This window comes from Lathyrus oleraceus, chromosome 1 (genome assembly GCF_024323335.1).
Source record: "Lathyrus oleraceus cultivar Zhongwan6 chromosome 1, CAAS_Psat_ZW6_1.0, whole genome shotgun sequence".
Taxonomy (NCBI): domain Eukaryota; kingdom Viridiplantae; phylum Streptophyta; class Magnoliopsida; order Fabales; family Fabaceae; genus Lathyrus; species Lathyrus oleraceus.
In genome coordinates this window covers 65980165-65997697 of record NC_066579.1, presented here as the reverse complement: position 1 = coordinate 65997697, position 17533 = coordinate 65980165, and the positions used below count along the sequence as shown (strand labels likewise).

Genomic DNA, 17533 nt, shown 5'->3' with positions numbered 1-17533 from the left:
GTAGTATAACAAATTTAGCATATGCAGTTAACATAGTAAGACATTTTTATGACAATTTTGGGTCGTGTTCATTTAGAAGCTTTGAAGTGGGTGCTAAGGTATTTGAATGGTTAGTTTAATGACAGTTTGAAGTACACAAAGGTAGTTCAAGAGAAAGTCTCTTTAGAGAGATATCTAGATGTAGATTATGCTAGAAATGTGGAGATAGAAAATGTTTGTCAAAATTTGTATTTATATTATTTGTGACACCTATTATTTGGAAGCAAAATCAATAATTTATTGTGGCATTATTTACAGTAGACACGTCACAAGTACACAAATGTGCAAAGTAGTAAAAGATTATTGAACCACAAGGACCAATGGATTGAAAACCGAATTTTGCTCTATCGATGTATATCTAGAGAGATCAATAATTTAAGATTTTGTAAAAACAAATTAAATAAACATCACTTATACAAAAACAACTTAATTGAAAATCACTTAAATCACAATGGAGACAAACAAGACTTAGGCTCATGTTCTCACTCTGACACATCCATACAATCCGAATCACTTCTATTACGAGAGTTTCAACATAATTTATAGAAAATAGATAAATATGGGCAACACTTGCTTTCGCCAGCGTGTTGCCCTATCGATGGCAAATAATCAGTTGGCTTTCGCTCAATCGTATTATTCATATAGGATTCGTTACTTTTGCTCAACTATAAAAATTATAACTTTTCTCAAACTCATCCAAGCGCTTTCGTTGTATTGAACTCGTATTTTTAAAAATAATTTATGCGGTACCAATACATATCCTTTCAGATTACGATCGGTACCTGTGAACATTTTACTTTTGTACATGGATTGGAATGCATAAACTCATGTATTAAAATAACTAATGACAAAATACTCTCGTAACCGACTTGTTATAGATCATACAGATAGTCATGAGATAAGCCATAAGACCCCTAGTCCCTAATGGACTACTCACTCATGGTGAGGGCTAACACAATCAAAACGATATTCATAATCGAATTCATAATAGATAACTGAAATAGATAAGCAATTGTATTGAAAACGAATAAGAAAACATGATTGATTCATCTTTGATCTAGTGCTCCAATGGAGACTTGAGTACAAAGAGAATAAAAAATACATAAAAACTTTAGAAAATAAAACATGGATCCCACAACTCACAACTAGCTGTGACTTTTATAGAAAATTTTAAACTAGGATGAATATCTCACTGACCAAAAGTCATTACAGCAGAAAATATCACATATAAACATGCAAAATTCCAAAAACACATGAAATCAGTCTAAAAAAGGAAACAAATCAAGATGGCACGCCTTTCAGATTACGATCGGTACCTGTGAACATTTTACTTTCGTACATGGGTTGGAATGCATAAACTCATGTATTAAAATAAATACTGACAAAATACTCTCGTAACCGACTTGTTACAAATCATACAAATAGTCATGAAATAATCCATATGACCCCTAGTTTCTAATGGACTACTCACTAATGGTGAGGGCTAACACAATCAAAATGATATTCATAATTGAATTCATAATAGATAACTGAAATAGATAAGAAATTGTATTGAAAACGAATAAGAAAACCTGATTGATTGAGCTTTGATCCAGTGCTCTAATGGAGACTTGAGTACAGAGAATATATAAAATACGTAAAAACTTTAGAAAATAAAACTTGGATCCCATAACTCACAACTAGTTGTGACTTTTATAGAAAAGTTTAAACTAGGATGAATATCTCACTGATCAAAATTCATTACAGCAGAAAATTTCACATCTAAACATGCAAAATTCCAACAACACATGAAATTGGTCTAAAAAAGGAAACAAATCAAGATGGCACGCCTTTCAGATTACGATTGGTACCTGTGAACATTTTACTTTCGTACATGGGTTGGAATGCATAAACTCATGTATTAAAATAAATACTGACAAAATACTCTTGTAACCGACTTGTTACAAATCATACAAATAGTCATGAGATAAGCCATATGACCCCTAGTTTCTAATGGACTACTCACAATCAAAATGATATTCATAATCGAATTCATAATAGATAACTGAAATAGATAAGCAATTGTATTGAAAACGAATAAGAAAACCTTATTGATTAAGCTTTGATCCAGTGCTCTAATGGAGACTTGAGTACAGAGAGAATATAAAATACGTAAAAACTTTAGAAAATAAAACTTAGATCCCACAACTCACAACTAGCTGTGACTTTTATAGAAATTTTAAACTAGGATGAATATCTCACTGATCAAAAGTCATTACAGCAGAAAATTTCACATCTAAACATGCAAAATTCCAACAACACATGAAATCGGTCTAAAAAAGGAAACAAATCAAGATGGCACGCCGCCCTGCTATGGCCCGTAGCCGGCCTATGCTTTTTGTATGGGAACTTCAAAATGAGGGCATCTCTAGGGTTTGGCTGCTATGGCCCGTATCAACTGTTATGGATGGCCGTAGTAGCCATTTGGATTTTGTATGGAGATTTTCCGACTTTTGACATTTTCCCACGCTTTGCTTGTTTTTGTTCCTTTTTCGTTCAGATGCTTATTAAAACCTGAAAATAGAAAAATCACACTACCAAACATAAAGTATGATAAACAGAAGTAAATCAGACAAAAAGCAGTAAAATACTAAGGTAAAATAACTAGTAAAGATGGTATGAAAATCACTTATCAAACTCCCCCAAACTTAGATTGTTGCTTGTCCTCAAGCAACAAAACTTGCTTATGCAAATTTTTGGATAAAGCGATTCACTACATGAAAAAGCATACGAAAATGAAGCTATTGGTACTCATACGTGAGTTTTCATTCAGATCGGCTAAAGTCTAGTTCAATTAATAATCACTTGATATTAAAGGTATTCATAAGAACACTAACCGCAGTAAGACCACAAACCTAAGTCTCCCTTTCAGAAACCTCTCAAACTATGCTTTGTGTTTAAGTCTTTTTTTCCTTCCCTTTTCATTTAGACAATAAAATTAAAGCAATTGAAATTATTTGTGTCGTCACAGACACAAAATCACTCAAGAATATTTGTTTAGACACCATTTTAATTTTTTTATATTACGATTAAGTTACACACTTTTGTGCACTTATTTGTCCACTTTTGGACGACGTTTAAAGTTCAACTACCGTTAGGCTAAATAACCGGGTGAGGGTTACCTAACTTAAAAGGTGTAATTTCCTTTTAGCGTCTTTTCATCATTTTGGTGCTAAAATTATTTATCTCCCGACCAATCATACATGCATGCGAGTCTTAATTTATGTCATACTGTCATTATAAACTAATCAAGGAGTACTTCTCAGAATCCGAGTACTATGTCACAAATCTACATGTTGAACTCACATCTTATTTTGGGAAACCTAGGGTGATCGGGTAGTACCTAAGCTGTCAAACTTTCCTAATGTTCCTAGTCTTAGCCTTTCATCCCTCTAACTCTATATATTTTCTCAATTTCCTCACAACTGAAGCTTTTCAAGAATTTGTTTTAACGGTCCTAGTTCAGGAAAATCTTTGAAAGAATAGTCTTTTTAAAGACCACTTCTTGCCTTGTTTTCTCTACCTTCATGCCATTAATTTCTGATTGTACCCACTCCCATCTTTCCTGATTGTCATTCGAAGACACGACTCCATTTCTGGTAGGATGCGTAGGTGGGGGAACATTGTCCTCTTCCATTGCGGTATCTGCATCATGGTTAGTAAAATCAGGGTCACCCTCCTCCTTGGATGAGTTACCCGAGGTGGGGGTTCCCGCTTGGTAGAGTCAATTATTCATAATATCAATCCTTACCTTCCTAGGGTTAGGCAATTTAAGAATAACCTTGTTACAGATCATCACCGTGTAGGTGTTACCATCAACATAAATCAAACCTTGATGCACAAGGGTATCCATATGAACCTTATTCCTTCCCTCAATAATATGATCATCTACCAAGTTAAACTCAAACTCAAGGTGCTCGACAATTTGGGTAATCACACCTCTCACAAAAATGCCTCTGATGGTCGTGCGAGCAACCATTCCCAGATAGTTGGCTGCAAAGGCGGCGTCATTAAGCATACTATTATTAGTCATGCAATTTAAAAATAAAATCTCCCTTTGGGAAGCCACACTGATGCTATCACCTCGCGCAAACAAGGTGAAGGCAAGCTCCTTTTGGGTGTAATGGAAGCAAGGGTTTTGAATAGTGGAGGCTTTCGCCCTCAAGGCGGTATAAACACGGTCATCGAAAATAGCATGCCAAAAGATCTTAATAACAAAATCTTTTAGGACATATCTCAACACATAGATAGGAAATAGTAGGATGTGTCCCAACTCTTCCACACTTAACTCTTGTTTTTTATTAAAGAGACGAAACTTAAGAGTACCATAATAGTACCTCGTGTCGTCGATCCACTTCTTTTGCAATTTAAAATCCAAGGGTGATGCGCTCATAGGTTGGCACTTCCATTTGCATAAAGTCTAGAAACCCCATTGAATGAAATATCCTATCTATTTTGAATTTTAGACAAAGGGTAAAGAGTTTGCTTTCGCACATGTACCTTGACGGCGTGATCTTCTGCTTGATTAAAGTGGAGTACCACTTAGCTTGATTGTCGTCCTCGAAGATAATGTTATAAGGGTTAGAGGATCTAGTGCTTCCTCTCTTCCTAGGCCTTGATGATTCCACAACTTGCTTGCCCTTATCACTTCTCTTGGGTGTCGTTATTGATTGAAGTCAAAAAATTCAAATTAAGTGTTTTGGAATTTTTGTGACCGGAAGTATGATCGTCGTGTCAAGTTTTTTGAAAAAAAAAAATTGAATCTCTGTGTGATGGGTTGCTATGGCCCATAACGCCTGCTATGACCGCCAATATTAAGGCCCTGGTTTTCATATGGGGTGTGTGGCATTTTAGGGTTTAGGCATGGGGGCTGCTACGACCCGTAGCACCTTCTACGGCTGCCTGTAGAAGCTCCCTGGTTTTTGTATGGGCAATTTTGTGTTTTTTTGTGTTCTGGTTGGATCTTTTCGGGCACAGTTCCTTTATTGATTTTTGTCAAAAATTTTGAACATTCATCGCTTGTTTCACTTTGTCTATATGAGCTTTTTATTAACTGGAAAAAATGAAACAACAAGAAAACAAATTAGTACGAAAAGCGTGGGTTGCCTCCCATGTAACACTTTGTTTAAGGTCATTTATCCCGACCACCTACACCCTCAAACTCAGGAGTGTGCTTTCTTCAAACTTGGGTCCCTAGCATCTCCCTTAGCTATTGTCGGGACCCAACTAACCCTAGTTATCCATACCATACATCCCTCTTCCTTTTTCTTCCTCTTATGGGAAGGCTCATATTTTACGTCCGGTTTTTCATGGACCTTCTCTTTCACTCCTTTCTTCTCCTTAGACTTACTCTTCTTCGATCCTAGTCGAGGTTTTTTGGTTTTTGGGTTCATCACCTTTCATAACAGTCGTTTCAAAGCCTTGGTTAGTGGAAATGGGACTCTTGTCCAGAACCTCTCCATAAACCTTACCTTTTATGTTATCTTTCTCAACTTTGGCGCTATCAAGTGAGCACTCTTCCAACTTATTGATGAGAGGATACTTTGATGCGCTCTCTTGAGCATAATCGATTATCAAATCCATTAAACAACAAGAATCCCTCAATGAAGGATTTTTTTAGGAATTTTGCTCGTATAAACTCGATCTTCTCTTACCATAACTCAAAAGTCAACTTCCCTCTCTTGACATCAATGATGGCCCTCCGTCGTAGCTAAGAAGGGAATGCCTAAGAGTATCGAGATTTGGGAATCCTCATTGATGTCCATTATTACAAATTCTACCAGCACATAGTACTCTCCAACTCTCACCAAAACATCTTCTAACACACCTTTGAGGTACTTAACCGATCAATTTGCAAGTTACAGAGACACATTTGTCGGGTTCATCTCACCCACATCTAACTTCTTACACACAGACAAAGACATCAAGTTAATGTTACTCCCTAAATCACAAAGTGCTCTCTCAAAGTTCATGGTTCCTATTTGGCAAGGGATAAAGAAACTCCCTGGATCTTTAAGCTTAGGGATCATCATATTTTGAATCACAACACTACTATCAAGAGTCATAGCCATAATTTCATGATCCTCCAACTTCCCTTTATTGGAAAGAGTCTTTTCTAAGAACTTAGCATAAGAGGGCATTTGAGTAAGTGCCTTAGTGAAATGCATATTGAGGTGGATGTTTTTAAGGACTTCCACAAACTTTTTTAAACTAGGCCTCCACTTAAATAAAAAGTACTTTTAGAAAAATATTTTAATTGAAAATCACTTAAATCACAATGGAGACAAACATGACTTAGGGTCATGGTTCTCACTATGACACATCCATACGATCCGAGTCACTTATATTACGAGAGTTTCAACATAATTTATAGAAAATAGATAAATATAGACAACACCTTCTTTCTCCAGTGTGTTGCCCTATCGATCACGAATAATCTGTTGGCTTTCGCTCGACCATATTATTCGTCAGAGATTCGTTACTTTTGCTCAACGATAAAAATTGAAACTTTTCTCAAACTCATCCAAGTGCTTTCGTTGTATTAAACTCGTTTGTTTAAAAACCTGCACTCTTGTACGGATACATATCCTTTCAGGTTACAATTGGTACCTGAGAACACTTTACTTTCGTACAAGGGTTGGAGCGCATGAACTCAGATATTAAAATAAATACGGCCAAAAGACTCTCGTAATCGACTTGTGACAAATCATACAAATAGTCATGAGATAAGCCCCATGACCCTTAGTCCCTAATGGACTACTCACTAATGGTGAGGGCTAACATAATCAAAATGATGTTCATAATCGAATTCATAATAGACAACTGAAATAGATAAGCAATTGTATTGGAAACGAATAAGAATCCTTGATTGATTAAGCTTTGATCCAGTGCTCCAATGGAGACTTGAGTACATGGAGAATATAAAATACGTAAAAATCTTAGAAAATAAAACTTGAATCCCTAAACTCACAACTAACTGTGAGTTTTATATAAAAGTCTAAACTAGGATGAATATCTCACTGATCAATAATCATTATATCAGAAAATATCACATCTAAACATGCCAAATTCCAAAAATAGATGAAATCGGTCTAAAAAAGGAAACAAATTAAGAGATGACATTCCACTCTTCTACGACCTGTAGCAACTGCTACACGTGGTTGTAAGAGGCCTTTGCTTTTTGCATGGGAACTTCAAAATGAGGGCATATCTAGGGTTTAACTGCTACGACCCATAGTAGCTGCTACGGGTGGCCGTAGTAGCCCTCTGGATTTTGTTTGGAGATTTTTCGACTTTTGACATTTTCCCGCGCTTTACTCATTTTTGTTTCTTTTTCGCCTCAGATGCTTACTAAAACCTGAAAACAGCAAAAACACACCAGCAAAGCATAAAATACGATAAACAAAAATAAATCGGACAAAAAACGGTAAAATACTAAAGTAAAAGAACTAGCAAAGACGATATGAAAACCACTTATCAACAATTCAAACAAAATATATTGCCATGATTGAAGGGGTCAAGGAAGTAATATATTAAGAGACATGATTTATGAATTAAGAATCAATCAAAAATGTATGAAGATACACTATTATATAGGAGAGACGTGATACATCAGAAAAAAAACACGAGAGGATTTTTGTTTTGAAACGTGTGTCATGTTTAAGATTTTATACTTTTTGTTTGTAAGAGAAATTTTTTTAGAAAGATAAATTTAAAGAGATTCAGAAAAGGACTACAATTTTTTTTCTTAGAATTTCTAAATATTTAGAAATATCCAAGAGTTGAAAAACATTTTTAAACATATCAAAATTGAGTGGTGATTCATATAATAAGACAAAAAGAGATTGAGAGATAGATTAGATAGAAAATATGAGACTTTGCTATGAACTTTGAAGTTGTTTTTCTCAACTCATTTGTAGTATATCTCTTGATTAGTAGTGGATCGATGAATTGCTATCCCTCCATAATATATAATTTAAATCGAACAAACAATTTTTTCTGTGTTGATTTTCATTTGTTATCTTGTTTCTATTATTATGATTATACTTTCATAATAGTTGGTATATTATTATTACTTCTATTCTATGTCCCACGCATCAATTTTTTTAGTGTGTATGATCTTCTATTTTCACAACATATTTTTTCAAAAAAATTAATATTTTCTTAAATAATCTAAAACAAACGAGTTTTAGGAAAACTGAGTGAGGGCACACAATTTTTTTTATGGTGGGCTGCACAAGAAACTGTCATTTTGATTCATAAAATTGGCAGAGACCATGACAGCAGATTCCTCTTAGGCTTCCATGAAATTCTTCAAATACAAGATAGAATTCCTCAAATACAAGAATAGAACACAAAGGGTGCTTTTGAAATAAATTATTCACAACTTATTTGAACTTATATCTTATGTAGCATATGCACTTGTTTAAGTGTTTGAGTAAACATATAAAAATACTGTGACACATGTTCATAACTTGTTTGAATAAACTCTTCAAGATAATTGATCAAAACAGCTTGCAGCTTAGATGAAAAATCAATCTTATGCACCTTTGGTCATAGGAATTGCTTAAATTTAAGTGTTCATTTATAACACTTAATTAAGCTATTTGTCCAAACACAGTCAAAGCTAGAAACATATTGCCGCTGTTCTTTTCTGTCATAAAAATAGCAGAAAAGATACAGTTTTATAGCAATGCAATTATGCAGACTGATATAAATCACTGCGGCGAGTTCATGAGTCGAAACACTATAACAGTAGGTATCTTCTGAACAAAATTTGGTGGCACAAATCGAGAATTTGTATACGACACTCTATCAATCTTTAACCGACCATTTATTGCAACTAACAAAGTCAACAATTATTGATTTTTATGAAGCCTATAAGAAGAAAAAACTCAATGAAATTGATCACATAATTTATTCTCAGTTATGCTAAAAAGACAACGAAATTGTTGCGTGATCAGTGATCAACAACTCGATTGTTCACAAGTTACTTCAATACACGGAAAATGATTGCTCGCTTTCTGGAGTAAGCAACTTAGGAATAAGTTAACAAATGAGAAGTTAGAGAAAACAATGCATAATCCATAACAAGACTCTTAACAACTTGATTAATGGTGAATAGAATAAATTTCAAATAAAGAAAGTTTATCAATAGAATTTGGAAGCTACAACATTCAAATAACCAAATGCAAAATTTCATGATTATTAAGCTGAACTTTTGATTTACATATTGATGATTTGGAAATTACCATTATTTATGTAGACAATGTTGAAGGAAGTCACCAAGAAAAACATTTGGGAACATCCAGAATTCGGTTTTGTCATTCATTTCAGCTCCTGCAAGCATAACCACCAATCAGTTATGAATTCTAATACGAATATATTCAAACATAAATCACTTTTTACATTCAACTTATTCATAAGCAGAATCAATTCTGCATAGTCGATTCATTCAAAACCAATTTGTGTCGCTGCAGAAACAAACACACTAATCTATTATAGACTCAATCCAAACTCACAATCACAATTACAATTGCATAGAAAGAGAAAAACACAATCTACAAACTTCACCTCATTCGGGAACTTCAGAAACTTTGTATGACTCTGCAGTCACCTCTGATAGCCACATCCCGGGAAGAAGCGTCTACAAAACAAAAATCCATAAAACAACTTAACAACACAACAACTTTTGAAACATAATTCACATGAACAAGTACAAACAAATAAAACATTCCAACAATGTCATCAATCACTTCATGCAATGTCATCGATCACGAAACCTCATAAAACAACAATTTGTTCAAATTCCACTATGCCACATTGTTATAACGCTACTATATAATCCAACAAAGCAATAAAACATAACCTATGATGATCACTTCTTAATCATTTCATCAAGTATCATCAACCGTGGATCGCCGAAGATAGTTGTTTGTTCAAATTCTACTACTAATTGCAATTTGACAAAACTCCATACAAATTAGTGAATTGCAGAACAATAACACAATAACCATTGATTCAAATTCTTCTAAGAAAAACCGCAGTCTATAACATCTATTGGAAACAATGATTTCATGTTAGGAAAAAGCACCGACACAAGAAAATCAAAGATTTGAAAATTGAAAATCAAAACAGTAAGATATATAGTTAGTAACTAACATTCAATTGTCTCTGAACAATTCTGGGCCTCTTCTTGGGCCTTCTGGGTGGTCTAGTCCCAGCCAAAGCCCAAAAATCTTGTTCAACCTCTTCCTTAGAAAGAGAAACAGAGAATTTAACTTTTTCATTCACCATAACCGTTTTCTTCTTCTTCATCATCATGACAGGCGAAGGTGAAGAAGACCCAACATCAAAAAACCTTCTTCCTTCATCCCTAGGTGGCGGTGGCGGTATCGGCGAAGGAGAAGGCGGTGCTTTACACGCAGCTCTTCTTGTTCTCAAATTCCAAGGCCTGATTGCAGAAGCATTGGAAGCACCAACAACAAGAGAAGCATGAGCATCAGCATTTTCTTCAAAAATAGAAACTTGAAGTTTTGTTGCAGCGACAGTTAGATCACCCATGATTCTTTCGCGAACGACGGTTTCGTGGTTTTTGCGATTAGGGTCGGATTGGGGTGAATTGCGATTGAGAGGTGAAGGGTCGGGGGGGTTGACACATCTTAGTAGACGTTGTGTTCCCCATTTCATGGGTGGTAATGAAAAGTTGTGGAGTGGTTTTGATCTTTCAGGTTCCATACTTGATTATCAATGATGATGATGAATGTTCCAAAAACAGTGTGTAGGGAGAAAATGAAAGAAACAACACTGGATTTTCAAAATAAAAAAAAATTGTTTTTTGATTTTGTGTGTGTTTGAGGTTGTCGTGTTTGGAGTTTTTGTGTGATGGGTGGTTGATGAAGATGAAGATGAAGATGGGTTGAATTTGTAGAGAGAGAGAGAGAGAGAGAATGGAGTTTTGTTTTGGTTTATGTAAGAATGAATGAAATGTTAAGGTAAGAATGACATAGACAAAGACATAACAAAGAGAGAGAGAGGATGTGAGATCGATTTAACGTTCGGCTAAATATTTGCTGTTTTTTTATTTAATCAAGTTACACGTTTTTTATTTTCCTATTTGAGGTTGTGGGAGGATTATGGAGATGAAATTCAAAAAATATAATGTCAAATCCTATTCAGATTTTGTCAAATATTTTTATATTGGATTTAATTTATTAACGGTGTAAAATATATCATCATTAATCAAATCTAAAACACACATAATGATAACTCTTCTAATGATGAATCTTGCAACGATTCTCCTAATGAAAGTTGGGTTATTACTTCATATCCAGTTCCCTAACATGTCTAGTCCATTTTATATCTGAAGCTAGCGGAAATATACCCAAATGCATTGCACGCTCGAATATATAACAAAATCGTCATTGAATTTTATTTATTCCCGAAGGAAAGGGAAAACATCGATAAAATCCGAGGGAAAGAGATATGCTAGGTAAGAAAGTCAGTTATACAAGGGAAATATATTAACACCCCTTACATCCATGGTACTCCATGAGAACCATTTTGATTGTTCTTGCTCGAATGAGTGTGATAACTAAAATTTACTCATAAATGAATAAGGGAAAAAGAAAAGAATAGATAAAGTGCTCGATGAGGATTGAAGCCCTCATGCCTACGTATCCTCATAGTGCAATGAGGAATTCAGAACTCCGTAGTTCATAGAACTAGTGGTGGAAGATGAAAAGAATTGTGATCAAGTATGGTCTAAACCAAAGGATTCTATGATTTAAACTCCAATAAGGGATGAAAAAATATGAACCCAAGAGTAAAACTGGTGTTGACCAATATGTGGACTAGTCGGAAGCGTCTGCCACTATATGGTATAACCGAAAATGAGGTGAATTAAATGTTTGGGTATGATCCAAACAACTCTTGGTTCATAAGGTGACACAAGATGGAGCTCAAAGAGGTAATGTATTTGGCTTAGGGTATATCACATGGGGTGAATGAAGGTAGAATTTGGATGCATCATGGAGATGAACGGAATGAATGACCGAAGTCAAAGAATCGGGGGTTTGGGTAACAAGTGACTGAAAATGTATAGTTTGAAACCAAAGCTTAAGGTATACATTGGAATTTGTACCATAGAGAGAAACAGGCTTATCAGCCGAAAAAGAAGAAATAAAATGTCTGGGTACAAGTCAAACAACTCTAGATACAAATGTGGGTTGCCACTATATGGTCCTAAAAGGGTGTATATGGAATTCCAAAGGAAGCTGTATTTCAGTTTTAAAGAAATAATATGTCACTAGGGTGAACGGTTTATGATTGAATGTAGATAATGGATCACGAAAGATATGAATGGTTCCTTAAGTCGGAAGAAGGAATAATTAGAAGTATGCTTGCCAAGGATTCGCATCTTCGTGCCTACGTATTCTCACTGTGCAATGAGAAAGTCAGAGCAATCGTAGTTTGTGGAACCACAAAAACAGCGAGAAGAAAGTGATAAAAAGTATAACTTACACCCACATAATGGTATCAAGGGAACCCATAAAGGGAAAGTGAACTTTGAACCAAAGAGTAAACAAACGTCTTAGCCAAAAAGAATGAATTAAATGTATGGGTACGATCCAAACAACTCTAGGTTCACAAAGTGGACTGCCGTTATATCGTTCTAAAAGGGTATATACATGGCCCAAAGAAAATATTGTTGAGTACAAGGACAATATATCACTGGCTGGGGAAAAAATAGTTTGAGATCAAAGATGAATGATATCTTGGATCCATGAAGGAGATAAACTTTGCACCGAAGAGTAAATAGGCGCCTTAGTAAAAAAAGAGTGAATTAAATGTTTGGGGACGATCCAAACAACTCTGGATTTAAAAGGTGGATTGCCGTTATATCATCCTAAAAGGATGTACATGGAGTCCAAGGAGAAGTATGTTTGATCTAAAAAGATGGTCTTGATTGATGAATAAAGAATGAATGATTTATAAATAAGGTAGCTCGCGGAGAATATGAATTCTCTTGCCTACGTATTCTCATTATGCAATGAGAAAGTCAGAACTTTTGTAGTTCAACCTACTAAGGCTGAAACAAAGGAAGATAGATTAATTCCCAAGAGGCAAGGTTGGTTGCTTAACAAACAGGAATGTGGCACTAACCAATAATAGTAATCAACCATAAGGACAAATGATATGATTGACCTATACACGAGAGAATTTATAAGGCAGGAGATTCGTCTAAGCACGAGAGGTCTTATAAGACGAGCAACGATTATGAAATGATTGGCCTACACACAAGAGAATTTACAAGGTAAGAGATTCGTCTAAGCACGAGAGGTCTTATAAGACGAGAAATGATTATGAAATGATTTGCCTACACACGAGAGGATTTATAGGGCAAGAGATTCGTCTAAGCATGAGAGATCTTATAAGTCGAACAATGATTATGAAATGATTGGCCTACACACGAGAGGATTTACAAGGCAAGAGATTCATATAAGCACAAGCGGTCTTATAAGACGAACACTGATTATGAAGTGATTGGCCTACACACAAGAGGATTTACAAGGCAAACAATGCATCTAAGCACGAGAGGTATGATGAGGCTCACGATGAATAAGGGTTTGGCAAAGCACAAGAGGACTAACGAGGCAAATAATGATTGACTTGATTGATTAGGATTTCAAGATTTTATTACAAGTGAATTGATCCAAAGGATATCTGAATGTCAAAGAGAGCGTGATTAATGATCCACCGAGGAAGAAATAATTGTTGTGTAATGGTACTTCACTATTGAAGTATTGAATGATATGATGCTTGATTGAAGAAGACTTGTTAATTGTGTGATTCAAATTGCACTAAAGTCTACGTACAAAGGCGAATACCTTGAGCAACTGGGTCAAGCGTCCCGTACCCAAGGGTATCCAGAATGAGTTAATGGAATTCTCCACTCTCATCCATCCTTTGTTTCTTAAGGCTCATAGCGTGCAACTCGAATCAAAATTGATAAGTTGCTGATAGAAGATCCCATGTGTTGATCTTATTGATGCGATTCTACTTGTTGTAGAATAAGACTTGATAATCACATGATTCAAATTGTGTTAAAGTCTATGAGTAGAGGTGAATACGATGAGCAACTGGGTCAAGCGTCCCGTACTCAAAGATATTCAGAATGAGTTAATGGAATTATCTTGATCTTGCATTTGAACCTTGAGGTCTTGAGCTCCCTAGATTCAGCGTATCCACAATAGCTTGAGCACAATGGACTTGCCATATCAAGTGATCAAGGGTCTTCCGATCACTTGAATAGGCTTGGGGATTTACAACACAATACAAAGGATTTGGTTGACCAAAGCGACCTTTGGTCAACACTAATAAGTGGAATTAAAATGAATAATTGAATCATGTACAATAATAAACTATTAAATTAATAAATATCAGATAATTCTAGTTAAAATCCTAAGTTAGGGGATCATACCAAAATCAGACATTCTACCTAGGGGAAAAATGGTCAATATGATGCAAAGAAATCAAGATCATTTGGAATTAACTAATTAATTAAAACAATACATGAATATGATGCAAAGAAATTAGACTAAGTTTGATTAACTAAATCCTAAAATTCTAAAAATAACAATTAGTTAAGATTTATTTTACTAACCAAAATTGATGAATTATCCTATAATTAACTAATTAACATAATTACTATAAATTATAATTAAGCAAAACATAAATTTATTAACAATAATTAATTATGATTTACTTAATTAGGGGATTATAGGCCCAAAAATGGTGGTGTGAAAAAAAGAAATGATTGAGCCTTGAAGCCTTGGCCCATGCATATCTGTGGGGTGTGTAAGATCCCAATTTTGATCCTAAGATCCCTCATGCTATCTCATCATTTGCATTGACTTTGCGATCACACCTTGGTATCCTCCTTACCCCTCATTCATAGGGTTTATATTGGAAGATATCACTAATCACTTTTGATTGTATCATACTTGGTTTTTATTTGTTTACTAACCAAAATCTCAAAAATATGTCTAGTGTAGTTTCATTTCTTTTGTAGGTAGTGTGTGCATCCCCATGTGCCTCATCAAGCTCATATCTAGGGTTTGAGACCCTCAATGAAATATATAAATCAAGGAAAGATTCACATTGGTTCTAAGTATCATATATGGATCCCCATGTTCTTTAATTATCATTTTGATCAAGATTTCATCAAGAGTTTGAAGCTTGGTTGCCTTGGAAGCCCTAATTCATCTGGGTATCTTGTGTGACTTTTTCAATAAGTTTCTTCAATAATTGGTCAAATATATCAAGGGATGCTTCACTATACTTTATCTCAAGCATATATGATCCTCCATGAGCCCCAATGATCAAAATAACTTCAAGTTTGCAAGTTGGTTCAAGGAGGTTGACCAGAAAAGTCAACTGATCAAATCTAGGGTTCCCTAGACCCTATCTCTTACAATATTTGTCATATGAAAATGATTCTAAGATAAATGTTACTCTTTATGACATTCCAAACAACTTTCATGTTGACATCAAGAGATAATTTTGCTTAGAAAGTCATTTTTTTATGGTGAAAGATTATAAGTCATTTTGTCTGTACCCTAGATGGAAGGTCAACTTCCAAGGATCATAATTTGCTCATTTTTTATGATATGAAGGCCATACAAGTTTCATGATCAATTTCAAGATATATTCTCCAAATTTTCTTCTTTGATAAATGTCAAAGTTTACTTGCAAGGGCATGTACCAAGAGGAAACATTATAGGTCATTTTGGGCCATCATCATTGAACAAACAATTTTCCTCAACTTCTAAAATCCATAACTCCCTCATGAAAGATTCAAATTGGGTCAAATTTCTGATAAAGTTGAAGATGAATGAAATATCTACAACTTTGAAGAAGGAACCATTTTCATATGAAGCTCATAGCAAAAGTTATTCAAGGTGGAAAAAGTGGTCATTTGACTTTTAACTTAGAAAATTTTCAACTATGTTTGATTCTTCCAACTTCCACCTCAAAATTCATAATGATCCAAGCTCCAAATGAAAAACATTTCAACAGCAAAGTTGCTTCCCTTCATGTTAGCTTTCTATATAGTCCAAGATTATGGCATTTGAAGTATTTTTGAGTGACTTGAGCATGAGTGTAATGCATGACCCTAATTGGAAAGTTTCATGATCATTTTTCAAATTCAAATTGCATGGCTTCATGTTAAGGTTGCAGCATAATTTGAACACGAATTTGGACATGTTTACATCATTTCATGGGCCTTGTGCATGCCCATGCAAGCATGCAACCTCACATTGCTATTTTTGGTATTTATTTGAAAGTGTGTGAAAAGCAATCTTCATGGCTTTAAATACATTGCATTGCTGCTCAGAATGGGGATCCCTTTGTCCAAGCTTTGATTCTACAACTCCCCCACCCTCCATTGATAGGATAACCTTGAAGATTTCACTTGAAATAAAGCTTCAATTCCCCGCCTATTTTGGGATTGAAACTCCAATGATCCGAGCTATTTGATCATCCCATTCACTTCCTACAAGTTGGTAGAAGCAAGTCAAGCCAAATTGGAAGAGAGATCAAGCTCAATTGCATCAAATAGAAGGTGATTTTTCAGAATTTTCTCTTCTTCGATTCTCCCTCAATTCTCCACCATTTTGTTTGATCTTTGGTTGTCTGAAGACCTATCAATGTAGGCAACAAGATTGAGTTGCTTTGAGGTCAAATCGAAGTAACTCAGTTCATACACTTCAATTTTCAATTCCACATATCTCCATATAGTGAGAATTGAGAAATTTTAAGGGCAAATTCGAGTTCCTGACATTTTTCTCTTCAAATTAGTGTATGCATCTTTCATTTTCATGAACGTTGATGGTGGACCAGTCCGTTGAGGTCCATTGGAGAAGATGACCGGAGCCCTAGCTCGGGTGGTATGCTGGCTTAGTCCTAGCCATCTGATCTTGATTCCATGTTGTATCGATAAATTCATGACCACCAAGCTATGGGTAAGCTTAACGTCAACAAAACGAGAGTCGTCGTCGCGCTTTTATTATTTCCAAAGGAAAAGGGAAGAGTACAAACAAAACCCAAAGATAATAAGTTTTCAAATCAAAGCTAATAAGATGTCAGAGATTACAGGTAAGGGGGTTGGTTACACAAAGGGAAGGTGTTAGCACCCAAAGTGTCCTAGGTACTCCTAGGGAGCCCTTTTTGTGTGCATATGTTTTTGGTATAAATGATGTTTGATAAAATATAAAATGTGGAGATGAGAAAAGAATTCATTGATTATATTTTTGTGTTTGAAAAGTCCTTCGGTCTTATGCCTACGTACCAACATAAAAATGAAGGATCAAAATCCCGTAGTTCGTGGAAAAAATTTCAAAGAAATTTGGTGAATTAATTTTAACAAAAATTTAAGAAGAGGGCACAGAAG

The 17533-nt window shown here is 35.0% G+C and overlaps 1 protein-coding gene across 2 annotated transcripts; it reads right to left on the bottom strand.

The window, feature by feature from the left end:
- Positions 1–6964: 6964 nt before the first annotated feature.
- LOC127115460 (uncharacterized) lies at positions 6965–11138 on the bottom strand. Of its 2 annotated transcripts, XR_007800739.1 has the most exons (4): positions 10240–11138; positions 9652–9724; positions 9330–9417; positions 6965–7435 (listed from the first exon to the last, which is right to left on the bottom strand). XR_007800739.1 is itself a non-coding variant. In XM_051047002.1 (3 exons), exons 1-2 carry the CDS (start codon positions 10813–10815, stop codon positions 9653–9655), a joined length of 648 nt encoding a protein of 215 aa, XP_050902959.1. In that variant the 5' UTR covers positions 10816–11138; the 3' UTR covers positions 9189–9417; position 9652. The 2 variants fall into 2 exon arrangements, 1 of the variants encoding a protein (XP_050902959.1); XM_051047002.1 differs by lacking the exon at positions 6965–7435 and having other exon boundaries at positions 9189–9417.
- Between the last annotated feature and the right edge of the window lie 6395 nt (positions 11139–17533).

Coding starts and splice junctions, on each gene's coding strand:
- LOC127115460 (XM_051047002.1), bottom strand. CDS start 10,815: ATGGAACCTGAAAGATCAAAACCACTCCACAACTTTTCATTACCACCC. Junction 9,725..10,239: donor TTGTTCAGAGACAATTGAAT/GTTAGTTACTAA, acceptor TTTGTTTTGTAG/ACGCTTCTTCCCGGGATGTG.